Source organism: Schistocerca serialis, chromosome 2, assembly GCF_023864345.2.
Source record: "Schistocerca serialis cubense isolate TAMUIC-IGC-003099 chromosome 2, iqSchSeri2.2, whole genome shotgun sequence".
Classification (NCBI taxonomy): Eukaryota; Metazoa; Arthropoda; class Insecta; order Orthoptera; family Acrididae; genus Schistocerca; species Schistocerca serialis.
Window position 1 is genome coordinate 449,757,376 of NC_064639.1, and position 14,239 is coordinate 449,771,614.

The following is a 14,239-nucleotide window of genomic DNA, read 5'->3' on the forward strand; positions in this document are numbered from 1 at the left end:
TGCAAATAGTGGAGCTCCGCCGAACTTCCTTCTGATGACCTCATCCTCTGTGCCAGCGACTACCTGCACTCCTCTCGACAGCAGATGCTCCATAGACTTTGCACAAGACTTTGTGCATATTCCCCACAGTTTCTTTCTCTGCAGTGAGAAATTCAATGACGGCACGTTCCTTGTAAATACACAACTCATAGACGCCATTTTGAAACTGTCATGTAGTTCCGCTAGCTGTCGGAAGAGACGGAAACTTGGCGCACTCACTCAGGAGACTTCAAAAAATACATACGTAACGTTTCGCATTCGTAGCATTGTTTTCGGCTAAGAAAAAGAAAGCGGTACATTACTTTCTGGGTGATCCTCGTACTATCGATTGTATATCCGAGCATGTAGGACAGATCATGCTTATTTGACGGTTGTTGCATACCACCTTCATGGTGTTGCAATTTTAATGGTCGGCAGTGTTCTTCCACCAGCCGTTTACGTGAGAGGAGCTGTCGTTGCTGCAGGTGGCTGTTTACGCGGGGGCGGAGCGACCCCTGGGATTGCCGCCGCCGCCTACCGCCCCCTACTTCGGCGCCGACGGCTTCGGCGACCTGCAGCTAGACGAAGATGCCTCGCCGGACCCCGACCGCTACTTGCGCGACCTCAACGCTTCCGACGCGCTCGTCCAGATGGCTGCCAAGGAGCCTGGTATTGCACTCTCCATATCATGCTCAGCACCTACACACACACACACACACATCAGTAGCAATACCTCCTGTAACACTTTCCAAACACAGCCGCCCTTCCCCCCTGCCGTCCACTGGCTCCATTATGCTAACGACACCAGTTTGCTTGACCTCCACACAACCCTTCGGCATTTTCAAAGATCCATTGTGGTAACTGCATGTCCTGGTAGCATCTCCTGCACTTAACAGTCAACTCTTGTCCCTTAAACCGTGTTATTTATCATAGGGTGAATTCAATCACCCCGACTTCACATTACCATACGCGACTATTCCATGCAAAAATATGGGTCGACTGCAAAATAACGTGAAGTTCCGTTTACTGACTGTCCAGCACGAAATCCACAACGGATTAAAACTATTAACAGACAGAAAATGGGAGTTAGGATCTTCCACTGCCACCTACACTGATGAGCCAAAACATTATAGCCACCTACTTAATATCTTGTTTGACATCTTTGAAACGAAATACATAACTGATTCTGCGTATCAAGGATCCACCAGTTTGCTGATATGTTTGTGGAGGTATGTAGAATTAGAGGTCTACGCACAGGTCATGTACGTGAGCTGTTCGGAAAGTATGGTCTGATCGGTCGCGATATGAAAACCGCAGTGAAAATCCAAAATTTTTTGTTCGCAACACTTAGCAACACCTCCCATCAACCTCTCTAAACAGTCGCCGCTCCGACTTAGACGTTTGTCGTGGCGTTGTACAAACTTTCCAGTACCCTCGTCACAGAAAGCAGCCGCCTGTGTTTTCCGCCAATTCTCTACCCTGGTCTGCTTTCGTTGTTTGTGTCACAATGTTGTCTTTCTAGCCAGCGGTTCATGTGAGCAGAGATGAAAAACGGAGGGAGCGAATTAAGGACTGTATTGTGATTGATCAAGCATTTCCCACCGAAAACGCTGCAGAAGCGTCTTCACTGAAGACAGAAAAACATGACATTTATGTTATGTGAGCTGCATAGCTTCAGGCGAAATCGCTTACGACACCAACATACTTGGCTGGAACACTGTTCTTTTCGGTATTTCTATGTGATTACTTTGCTCTCTGATCTAAAAAGAGCGACGTGAAGCGGTCGACAGGCACACTACAGACACTGCCCAACACATCGGATTTTCACAGTGGTTTCCATTTCGCGCCTAATTGGACCGTACTTCCCGAATACGCCTCGTAAATCGCTTAAATAACGGGCCGCTGATTTGCGTACGCGGTGATGGCGCCCGATAATGAGATGGGTTCCATAGGATTTACATTAGGCAAATTTTGTCGCCGAGACATTAACGTGAGTTCACAATAATGCTCCTCAAACCACTGTAGTACGGTTCTGGCTCCGAGACATGGACAAACATACTGCTGAAAGACGACATCGCCATCGGGGAAGGCATCAAGCATGAAGGGATGCAGGTGGTTCCATGAAAGCGCAGGACAATGTTTCCCACAGCATAATACAGCTCCCCCCAGCCTGCGTCCGTGGCGCGCTGCACGTTTCTAGCCGCCGTTCACCTCGATGACGACATTTATGGAGACGGACATGGACCTAGTGCAACAAAAATGTGATTCACCCGAAGAGCCGACGGTTCACTCCCAGTGGTCTCGTGCCCACTGCAATCGTCATTGATGGTGTCGTTGGCTTAACATGTGAACACGTAGGAGTGGTCTGCTGCGGAGCTCCATGTTCAACAAAGTACGATTAATGGTCTGCTCCGATACACTTGTGCGTGCACCAGGTTGTGCTCTTTCGGCAGAGCTATCACAGATCAGCATCTATCCTGCTTTACAGAGCAGACAAGCCTCCTAAATCCACGTTGTTTGAAAGGTCGTGAACTTCTATTTAGTGCCTAATGGTAGTTTCACTGTCCTTCTACCTCTTTCAGTAGATGCTCACGACAGTAGCACGTGAACATTCGACCAGCTTCGCCGTTTTCGAGATACTCGTTCACAGACTCTGCGTAATACACTCCTGGAAATGGAAAAAAGAACACATTGACACCGGTGTGTCAGACCCACCATACTTGCTCCGGACACTGCGAGAGGGCTGTACAAGCAATGATCACACGCACGGCACAGCGGACACACCAGGAACCGCGGTGTTGGCCGTCGAATGGCGCTAGCTGCGCAGCATTTGTGCACCGCCGCCGTCAGTGTCAGCCAGTTTGCCGTGGCATACGGAGCTCCATCGCAGTCTTTAACACTGGTAGCATGCCGCGACAGCGTGGACGTGAACCGTATGTGCAGTTGACGGACTTTGAGCGAGGGCGTATAGTGGGCATGCGGGAGGCCGGGTGGACGTACCGCCGAATTGCTCAACACGTGGGGCGTGAGGTCTCCACAGTACATCGATGTTGTCGCCAGTGGTCGGCGGAAGGTGCACGTGCCCGTCGACCTGGGACCGGACCGCAGCGACGCACGGATGCACGCAAAGACCGTAGGATCCTACGCAGTGCCGTAGGGGACCGCACCGCCACTTCCCTGCAAATTAGGGACACTGTTGCTCCTGGGATATCGGCGAGGACCATTCGCAACCGTCTCCATGAAGCTGGGCTACGGTCCCGCACACGGTTAGGCCGTCTTCCGCTCACGCCCCAACATCGTGCAGCCCGCCTCCAGTGGTGTCGCGACAGGCGTGAATGGAGGGACGAATGGAGACGTGTCGTCTTCAGCGATGAGAGTCGCTTCTGCCTTGGTGCCAATGATGGTCGTATGCGTGTTTGGCGCCGTGCAGGTGAGCGCCACAATCAGGACTGCATACGACCGAGGCACACAGGGCCAACACCCGGCATCATGGTGTGGGGAGCGATCTCCTTCACTGGCCGTACACCACTGGTGATCGTCGATGGGACACTGAATAGTGCACGGTACATCCAAACCGTCATCGAACCCATCGTTCTACCATTCCTAGACCGGCAAGGGAACTTGCTGTTCCAACAGGACAATGCACGTCCGCATGTATCCCGTGCCACCCAACGTGCTCTAGAAGGTGTAAGTCAACTACCCTGGCCAGCAAGATCTCCGGATCTGTCCCCCATTGAGCATGTTTGGGACTGGATGAAGCGTCGTCTCACGCGGTCTGCACGTCCAGCACGAACGCTGGTCCAGCTGAGGCGCCAGGTGGAAATGGCATGGCAAGCCATTCCACAGGACTACATCCAGCATCTCTACGATCGTCTCCATGGGAGAATAGCAGCCTGCATTGCTGCGAAAGGTGGATATACACTGTACTAGTGCCGACATTGTGCATGCTCTGTTGCCTGTATCTATGTGCCTGTGGTTCTGTCAGTGTGATCATGTGATGTATCTGACCCCAGGAATGTGTCAATAAAGTTTCCCCTTCCTGGGACAATGAATTCACGGTGTTCTTATTTCAATTTCCAGGAGTGTAGTAATCTGCCCTTTGCCAAAGTGGATTTCCGCATTTGCAGCCCATATCTTCGCTAGGGGGATCCCCCGTCCCTGTCTGCTCCGCATACATACTTTTGTTACCGCCTCACGTGCCCGCAACACCACCAGGCAGCATCCAGTGTCGTGGTGGACAGTGGTCACAACGTTTCGGCTGGTCAGTGTACATCCACAAAAGCCCTTCTAGCCTCTCGTTACCTTTAGCAACGATTTTTGGATTTCTGCTCCTGCTAAATTCTGTCACCACCTACACGTTATGGGGAATTAGTCTCACCACCTCATGTTCTCAGTCAGACGATGCTGCCGGCCTTGGTGGCCGAGCGGTTCTAGGCGCTTCAGTCCGCAACCGCGCGACTGCTAAGGTCGCAGGTTCGAATCCTGCCTCGGGCATGGATGTGTGTGATGTCCTTAGGTTAGTTAGGTTTAAGTAGTTCTAAGTTCTAGGGGACTGATGGCCTGAGTTGTTAACTCTCATAGTGCTCAGAGCCATTCGAACCAGACGATGCTCTCTTTCTCGCCTCTTTTACCATATACTTGAATACTAAACCCTCCTCAGATTCCTAAAAGACGTACTGAAACCAAACAAATCCTGCAAATCTGAGCAATAAAACCCCATAGGGTAATCTCTGCTCACTGAGTCTGGCTCACCACGGCTCCCCGAGGAATGTACAGCACCGTATCTTCATGTCCATAAACTACGTATCATGTCCCAGGGTGACTTACCTAACTCATGCTTCTGAGACAGAGACCTGTGCGGTAATCTGTCCTTCCTAGCAGCAGTTACAGTATTTTTCTTCACTATCCCATCCATAATCACGGCTTCGTTGGTCACAACCGCAACTCCGAATCTTAAAGTCAAACTCAGTAATAGCTAGAGGACAGTTCCTTAACAACTCAAGACCCAAATCAAGCTTCCGATAGCTTTTCAGAGCGAAGTGGCACAGTGTTTAGCAATGGAACCATACGCAATCGGATTCTTGTAATTTTTGATATTGAAGATTAGGGCTTAACGCCCCGTTGACGACTAGGTCATTATAGGCGGAACACTTCCCCGGATTGAGGAAGAATAGTGAAGGAAAGCGGTATATCGTTCTCAAAGGAACCATCCCAGCATTTGCCCTAAGCAGTTTAGGGAAACTCCGGAAAACCTAAATCCGGATGGCTCGACATTGATTTGAACGCCGACCTTTCGTAATGCGAATCCAAAGATTTACAGGGGGACAACAGGGCAATCGGATTTTTGTAATTTTTCATATTTATGATACTTGAAGTTCGGGACTCAAATATCAGTGATAGAAAGCCGTTCCATGCAATTTTCAAAAGTTCTGTAGAAAATCGACTGAGAAGTTCCTCGAGCGACTTTAATTCACTAACTCTCAATACTCCACCCGAATAGGCTTCGAAAGGTCCAACAGTACCGACCGGCCGCCGTGTCATCCACAGCCGATAGGCTTCACTGGAAGCGGATATGGAGGGACATATGGTCAGCACGCCGCTCTCCCGGCCGTTGTCAGCTTTCGTGACCTTCTCTGCTATTTCTCAATCAGGTAGCTCCTCGATTGGCCTCACTAGTGCTGGGTACAACCCGCTTTCCAGCAGCGCTCGGCAGACCTGGAGGGTGACCCATGTAAGTGCTAGCCAATCCCGAGAGTGCTTAACTTTAGTAATATGACGAGAACCAGTGTTACCACTGTGGCAAGGCTCCGTCGGTAGCCCTCGAATCTGGTAATCGTTAGATTTTCATTCATTTCGGATACCTACGTCATCTAATCTGTGGTAATTAACACGTATCTGATCATAAGTTTTTATGAAAATAGCATGTGTGTTGACCGGAAATGCGGTACGACAGAGCGCGTCTCTACAGACAATGTTAACTCCACTTGTTGTCTGCGTTACTCGAACCAGCGGTTACCAGTCTCGAGCGCTACCAACAGAGCCACACAGCTCCAGAAACTGTGAATTCAAGTCCCTCGGGGAACTTCGAAATCGATTTTCTCGAGAATTTTTTAATAAGTCTGTGTGGTTTGGGAAGGTTTGGCTCTCGCACACTGTTGTTACATCGGGTTGTAATCCTAAAGGACGCAAGATTATACCCTCCTCTCCGGCTGCTACTGCTGCTGCTGATGGAGATTGGCTATTTGCTATTCGAAATTCAGTAGCAGCTATTGTCGCCACCTATATTTTTTTTAATGCACAGCAGTTTTGCAATAGTCAGTTGCAGGATGCTAAACAGGTCCTAATGGGCGGCACTTGGGTGTGTGGCCGTCCATTGTGTTTGTCATTCCGTCCAGAGTCATGCCACGACGTTGTATAGCAGCTGTATCATTCATAGATACACTCACAAGTACTAACTGCTGCCGGGATATGTACTGATGCTTCCCGGAAATATCTTTGCGCCTATTAATGACGCTATACTAAGCCGTCACTGGTGAAGAACTCATTAGCTCGCTTGATGGCTTTACTGACAGCCTCCTCTTCTAAAGCATATGGCCAGTACACCGAACTGCCGTGAGCGACGCTGAAGCTAAAGTCCCAACGGCCACAGTGTTGACATAACAAGACCATTGTTCTGAGACTCGCATTAAAAACATAGAACAGCCGGAGGATGGATACAACGTACTGAAGTCTGCAGGAAGATTACTGCAATTCGGGGAACTAACCGCGATGATGCTGTGTGCTACTATCTTGGTTTAGAGCTATTGGACAGTGTTACTGCAGGCGAAAGGCAGCATATTTTTTAAATGTGTTCTCTACGAAATTACTAACCAGTTTTTTTCCAACTTGGACTTTGTAACAACTGCAGTGGAGTCCACAGGAGCTGGTCCCAAACTGTAGTCGGACAATTTCGATATAGGTTCCCGGTGTTTTCAACAAATCTTCTGAGATAAATTTCGAACTGGTTGTTTCATCAAAGAATCAACAGCTTTCCCTGTTCAGCCATGTTAAACTGCGTCTATAATGTGCTCCATGTTGCCAAAATGTGCACTTCTAGCGCTTGTTGGGATCGTCTCTATACACCAACAACCATGGTAAAAAAAAAAATGGAACAGAAAATTGCATATATTTTTATTCTAATACGGTGGGTGCGGCGTAATTTGTTAGCGATCACTTTAGTTGCAGTTAATGTTGTCTCCTCTTTTACTTTTGCATTTGACTTATGGTCATTCCATTAGAGACATGAAGTGTAAAGTGCTGTAAACAGAACGAAAACAACTTTTCTAACTTTTTTAAATGAATGGCCATGTAGGAATTGACAATTTCATTCTGGTTTCGGTTACCGAATTACGCATATTCGGTAAGCAGTAACTGCGGCGAAAGTTTGTTACCCTGTTACATTACATCGCATCAAATTTTTGCTCGAAATATTGTTACGGGACACTGATTTTTTCCTTGAACATCTATTTTATATGTCTGCGAAATACACTGTTTAAAACGTTCAATGAACTGTTCTGAGGTGTGGGGTTGATCTGTTATTCTGCGCAACGGATTAATCTGAGATGTACCCTTTACCCTGTGGCTCCTGCAAGATGCAATTTCCACCCCCACACTACTACAGAAGTCAGACAGACGCTCCTAACGTTCTAAAGAGAAATGCCTGAAAAACTTTCAGCAATAAATATCTTCTGGAGTCGTCTGCTGTAAGGAAATGACATAAAAATTCACAAAATTTCTTACTTAACTAGTGGGATACTTGGGTACTGGAGTAGTGCTAGTTAGTGTATGAAATACATGAAACTAACGAAAGTTATTACTTATTTTGCAAAAATTCTGAAAAATCACAATGGCACTTTTAGTTTGAATTGAACAAGTTATATCCTGGTTCTTTTCGGAATGTGAAGTTACCTCTCAAGGATAGGATTCGCTAATGAAATTTCTATACGAAGTTTAAGATGGTTTTTGACTTGGCAGAATGGCTGAGAGGTGCGCCTACTCAACTTGAATGATTATCCTTTAGAATGTTACTAGGTACGGTCGAGGCTGTCAAGTGTGAAATGCAGTGAAGTGTACTGTAGTGGAGGAAATATGGGGCTCGCAATAGCTGTAGCGCACAATACTGTAAGCTGCGATGACTGCTGTCTGCGCCGCTCGCTGCTGACAAATAAGATAACTCTCGTTCTACCTGGATTGACCTTCGCCAATCGAACTCTCCCTATGCCTTGATGAAGTCAAGGATTCCTATTCGCCCCTAGTCTAACTATTGGCGTGGTACACCAGTCAGATAACCAGTCCACCGCGATGCTGCTCAAAAATTCTCTCGCAGGCGTTTAACTATAACTCAGTCCATTCACACCACACAATAAGTGTGTCGGCCAACACAGTGAACAACGCTTAATTGCAAGGACTCAATATAGAGTAGCACTTCGATTCGCTCTTGACAGAGGTGCTCTCCCAGTGAAGTACTGAGGAGAGACTTGTTCCTCGCTCCAAGAGCGACAACGGAATGGCGCCTCTCCATGCCAGACGTGAAGGGGTATATCTTTCGGCCTCTTCCATTATTCCTTCCTCAAGGCGTCAGAAATATCGTCTGCCAATCAGCACTGCTCTTCTAAAACGGGAGAATGACGTTTCGTTTAAGGCGACCAATCCGGAAACCTGTAGCATTGGCGTTTGGCGTTTGCTGTCTCCCTGTGAAAATCTCTGAAACTGCGTGCTATGTGTAAAGAATGTGTAGGCTGGCCGCTCCCACATAATGTAGCGGAATTTGCTTTTAAGCCGAACATTTTTCCCCCCTTTCACTCGGGCCCACGCTGTCAGCTACACGGGCGGTCACCGGCCGACATAGGTTGGGTCGTCCTCTGAAGGGACCGGCGTCCCGTTGTGCAGTTTCTCTCCCGAACTAAAAGCTTTTGTGATCGTCATGTCTGGAATGTATGTGTGTACACCAGACTCGAGTATTTCAACCACGGTGCGCTTGCTTGTTACTTGCATATCGTTTACATGAATTCATACAACATTGACTTTATCTTATCGAGTTTGGGTTCGAATGAAGCGTCTTGATGTGCGGAATATGATTGTGAGGGCGGAATATGTAAGCAATGAAGGTCAGGAGACCACGACGTCTTACACTGTGAATAATACATGTGCTTCTTTAGCAAGATAGACCTTACTCTTGCCGCTCTCATATTCTGGTAGGAAATTTCGAATAAACCAAAAACTACAGAATGTATGGAACGATATCCACCACAAATTCAACACCTTCTTAAGTTCTTTCCTGTAAATTACAGCTATCACAATAGATTTTAATTTTTATTTGCCTTTATATCAATTTATTTTCCTACAGAACGGAATCAGTACATTCTGGAAAAATATTTAGGGAGGCTATTAGGTAAACCAAGTTCTATCAAGGGACATACAAGTTTGTTTTCAATTCCGCCAATGAAGTGCTATTTATTTTTCGTAAAACTTCATATGTTGGAGAGTTGCATTTTGAAGGAATCAGTAATTTTCTGTTCCATTATATGGCCTATGCCCTCATAATAATCATCCATCAATAAAAGAATATCATAAAAATAAAGCATACTTGGTATCATCATTTTACATTCACAAACAGAAATATTTTTCCCTGATTTCTGACTGCTGCTTTTTCTGCCATTTCCTAAAAATTCGCGAAATGACAGACAGGACTTGTTGAGTTTGTACAGCACGTCTCGGCGATCGCAGTACCTCTCGTCATAGTACGTCCACCTCACAAAATGCCAACTGAAGGAAAATACATTGAAAGATGCAATGAAACGTCTCTTCGCCTCGTAGACTACACAATTACAATGGCGGCTGTCCTTTCTTATCAACCAGCTGTTTCATTTTGCACAAATAAGTACTCTGTCGACTTGCAGTTTTCCAAGACGCTGAGTGCGTATACTTCCACTTGTTTCCTGGGCTGGTAGAGGACTCTGCTGTCCTCGAAGAACACGTTTGGCGACACTGTCTCTAGGGGGACGCTTGAATTTGCGCGCGCAACGGCCTGGTTGGCTAATTTCAACGCTGATAACTCGGAAACGGCGAAGCGTAACGATTTTTTTGCTTAACAATTATTTCTTAGCGCAAATTATCCTGCATCACCCTTACAAGCTTTTCACACTGAGTCTGACCACCCTGTATACTGTAACTGCTGCAGAGCGGCAACTCTGTCGCTGCCAGCCCGCTTCAGGCAGGGGGAATATGAACAATCATTGAATAAAGAAATACTGGAAACACGAATGCCACTCCTAGCTCAAGGTGCCGTACAGGTACATAAATGTGTGTTTTACTGTACTGCCTTTATAAAATGTGTTAGATACCCCGAATAGCAACTCTGTTATCGCTCTATGCCATTTCAGCATGTGTGAGAACTAACTCTGAGACGTTGTCACAATTTCCGCAGATATTTGCATTTTAGACCCAAAAATGTTTGCCAAAGATTTTGATCAGCGTTCATGTGTGTCTCTTTAAATATCCTCCCCCATTTTTATGTGTAAGACATGATCACATGAGCGCCGTATTTTTAAGTTATTTTTGTTTGCAGGGAAGCTGTCGCTGCTGTGCCTGGGCCCGCTGACTAACATAGCTCTGGCCGTGCAGGAGGACCCAGACTTCTTGTACAATCTCAAGCACATCGTCGTGCTCGGGGCCAGTGTGGAAGGTGAGGAAACATCCTACTCGTATCGATATACTTCCAGAAAATATACGAGGGTCGTTCAATAAGTAATGCAGAACATTTTTTTTTGTCTTGGCAAATATCGGTTGAAAAAATGCAGAATTTTCTGTGGGACGTTGTGGATTATTCCACTTCAGTCCCTGTAGTTTCATGAAGTTCCGATAAGTGGCGGCGCTCTACATAGACTGCAAAACGGCGTCCGTAACGGAGGTGAGTTCCAAACAGAGAGCAGTCATTGAGTTTCATTTGGCGAAAAAGCAGAGCATCGCAGATATTCATAGCCGCTTGCAGAATGTCTAAGGAGACCTGGCAGTAAACAAAAGCACGGTGAGTCGTTGAGCGAGGCGTGGCGCCCAAACTCGTGCTGTCTCCCGTGTGCCGTCGGCAGCACACACCCTCACGAAATTGAAGAGACAGCTTCAGCGTGTTCATCATCACAAAAATACAAACGAACTTCTCCTTCTCCATGACAACGGAAGGCCTCACACAAGTCTACACACCCGAGGGCTTCTCACAAAACTTCATTGAGCTTTGTCCCTCATCCACCCTACAGTTCGGATGTCGCAGCTTCCGACTTCCATCTGTTTGGCTCAATGAAGGATGCATTCCACGGGAAATAGTACGTGGATGATGTGGAAGTTATGGATGCAGCAAGACGTTGACTCCGACGTCGGCCAGTAAAGTGGTACCATGCGAGCATACAGGCCCTCCCAGTAAGGTGGCGTAAAGCCCTCGCATTCAACGGAGATTATGCTGGAAAACTGGCCTTTGTAGCCAAATGGTCATGTAGACTTGAAACAGTACCGGTCATGTGTACGTTAAAAGCAGAGCGCCTGAATAGGCGAAAAAGACAACATTTCTTTGGTTAAATAAATAAGAATCAATAGTGAAAACGCAACGGAAGAGTCATTAGATTGTGTTTATCAATCGCATAATGAACGAAGATTACCAGTGTTTGCCATGTTATTCAACGCTGGCGTTACAACAGCCCCTTACGATCTGTGATTAGTGTATGTGGGACACAACAGACCCGTTTCATCTGACATACGTCGTAGCCGGGAATTTTTAATTATGTGGAACTGTAACCAAACCAGTTTGGAAATCCTTCCCTCTCACACAGGTCGATTACCGGACAGAATTAAAGTCATTTTCACAGCTCGCAGATTCTATTAAGGTCCCCAAAGCAGCTTTTAATAGCTTCATCTGACAACTATTCTGTTGAGTGTGATGGCTGTAATCAGTTGCTGATGCAACAAAATACCGTACGTCAAAGACACGAGCCGGTACAATGCCTTCAGAGCCTTGTTAGTGTCTAAGATAACGATAACTGATCACAGGTAACCTACACTTTACCAGTTCCTATTATCGGCTCGATGTAACCAAGCAGAGACTCAATGAACCGAGTTAAAGTGGTAATGAGCAGCTTCACAAGTGATTATACACTTCTCTTGGACGCCAAAGATTTTTATTTAGCCGGCCGGAGTGGCCGAGCGGTTAAAGGCGCTACAGTCTGGAACCGCACGACCGCTAAGGTCGCAGGTTCGAATCCTGCTTCGGGCGTGGATGTATGTGATGTCCTTAGGTTAGTTAGGTTTAAGTAGTTCTAAGTTCTAGGGGACTTATGACCACAGCAGTTGGTCCCATAGTGCTCAGAGCCATTTGAACCATTTTTATTTATTTTTAACTTTTCGTGAGGCGTTTCGGGTTACCCCATCATTAGATCTGTGGCATAAGAAGACAGCGTAAGACGAAATAAAGTTTTACCTTTACACGCCTAAAGCCTAACCAAGGCGATGGCCCTATCAGCTGCTCTCGCTAGATGTCACTAGGAATAGGTAGCATTCTGGTTGAAGATACGTTTCTTAGCTTCTACATGAACATGTGATGTCCTTTGGCATGGTTTCCTCGGACTGCAGACAGTACTTGAAGTTCCTCATCAGCAAGTAGATGTGGTCGATCACTCCATTATTCGCTATAAACGCTTACTCCAGTTCGGTATTCTCAGTGGCACCTGACATCACAGACAGAAAATGAAGAAAGTCTTGTGATTATTGTCCAGTTGACATTTAGGTCATTAGCGTCATTTTGTTGAGTGAAATATCTCAATATTAGCCCGAAGCAGTTTGAGGAAATCATAGCAAAATTAATCAGTATGGGCAGACAGGAATCTGAAACTTGCACCTCTAGAATTCGAATGCAGTGCCTTCTGCACTGCTCCGTCCCATTCGGACGTTACAAGTTCATCTCATCTTGCCTGCCGTCAGCAGAGTAGTTTGAAATACAGAGAGTTTCAAAAACGTTCCTCACAAGACAACATATTCAATACAGGCTGTCCCATAGATGTTGTACAAACTACTAGGGGTTGTAGAGGATGTCTTGAGGAAGAAATCGAGGCTAGAAAACCGTGTCTGGGAATGTCATCCAACGACGCTACAGAGAGTCGAATTTAGAGGCACCGGTGCTTGCTACTAGCCCACCCCTTCGGCAGCAAATGTAACTTGTATAGTGAAGTTTTCGTAGGAAGAACTTCTCGCAATATTGTTTCTCGTTCTCTGATCGCGACAGATTGCCACAGTAGCCACTGTAGAAGATGGGGCTAGCTGCTGCGTAGAAAGATCTTGTCTCCGTAGAATGTGATGCTCTATTGTCTCGGTGGACGACGGTTTTGGACACGGGTTTCCCTCTGCAGATTATTTTTTTCCTGGAAGCATATAAAATTTCCATTGTTTTTCCGTATACGAAGAAAAATGAGCTGCAGGTGGAAATCTGTATCCAAAGCCATCATCCACCAAAGCAATATTCGTAGGAGACAAGGTCCGTCTACGCAGCAGCTTGCTACATCTTCTCCACTAGCGATCGTGGCAGTCAGTGGCGATCACCGAGTAACAAAGAACACTACGTTCGGTCCATCAGAGCACAAAGTCACATTTGCTGCCATAGGGGTGACCTAGTGGCAGGCACTGGCTCCTATAACTTCGATGCTCTGTAGTGGCGCTGGATGGCGTTTGTGGACACGGGTTTCTACCCTTGATTTGTTCCTCAAGACACCTTCTACAATTCCTCAAAGTTTGTTGCAACATTTCTGGGACACCCTGATATCTAATGTGCACCATAATTAAAGGATCACATTTTCGAAACCCCTAACTGTTTACCATTGCGACACCAAATTTTGAAGTTTTGCTCAATGTTGCCCTAAACCTTCCTCCGTAATTGTGTCTAAATTTCAGCACAATTCTGCCCAACGCCACCGTGGACGTGTCATACGATGGGAAGATCAGCACACCCCCTATTACCCACATTTCACCCCTTCCTTCGACGCCTCTGCGATGGAGGTCTGAACCGCGATGTCCAGTGATGAAATCACGTGGTTTTGGTATGGGTGGCCGAGGAAAACATTGCAGACACACCGTCGCCCAAAATCGACACGAAAAGGCCACATAAAGGGCGTCAATGAAACCACTCCTTCCCTTGGGCATCGATTTC

General features: G+C 46.6%; 1 protein-coding gene across 1 annotated transcript in view; it reads left to right on the forward strand.

The window, feature by feature from the left end:
• LOC126456071 (uncharacterized) overlaps window positions 1–14,239 on the forward strand; it is a 237,472-nt gene that overhangs the window by 205,160 nt on the left and 18,073 nt on the right. Inside the window, exons 5-6 of the mRNA XM_050091826.1 lie at window positions 504–687; window positions 10,625–10,741. Of these exons, the coding sequence (XP_049947783.1) occupies window positions 504–687; window positions 10,625–10,741 (301 nt within the window). The remainder of the gene's footprint in view (window positions 1–503; window positions 688–10,624; window positions 10,742–14,239) is intronic.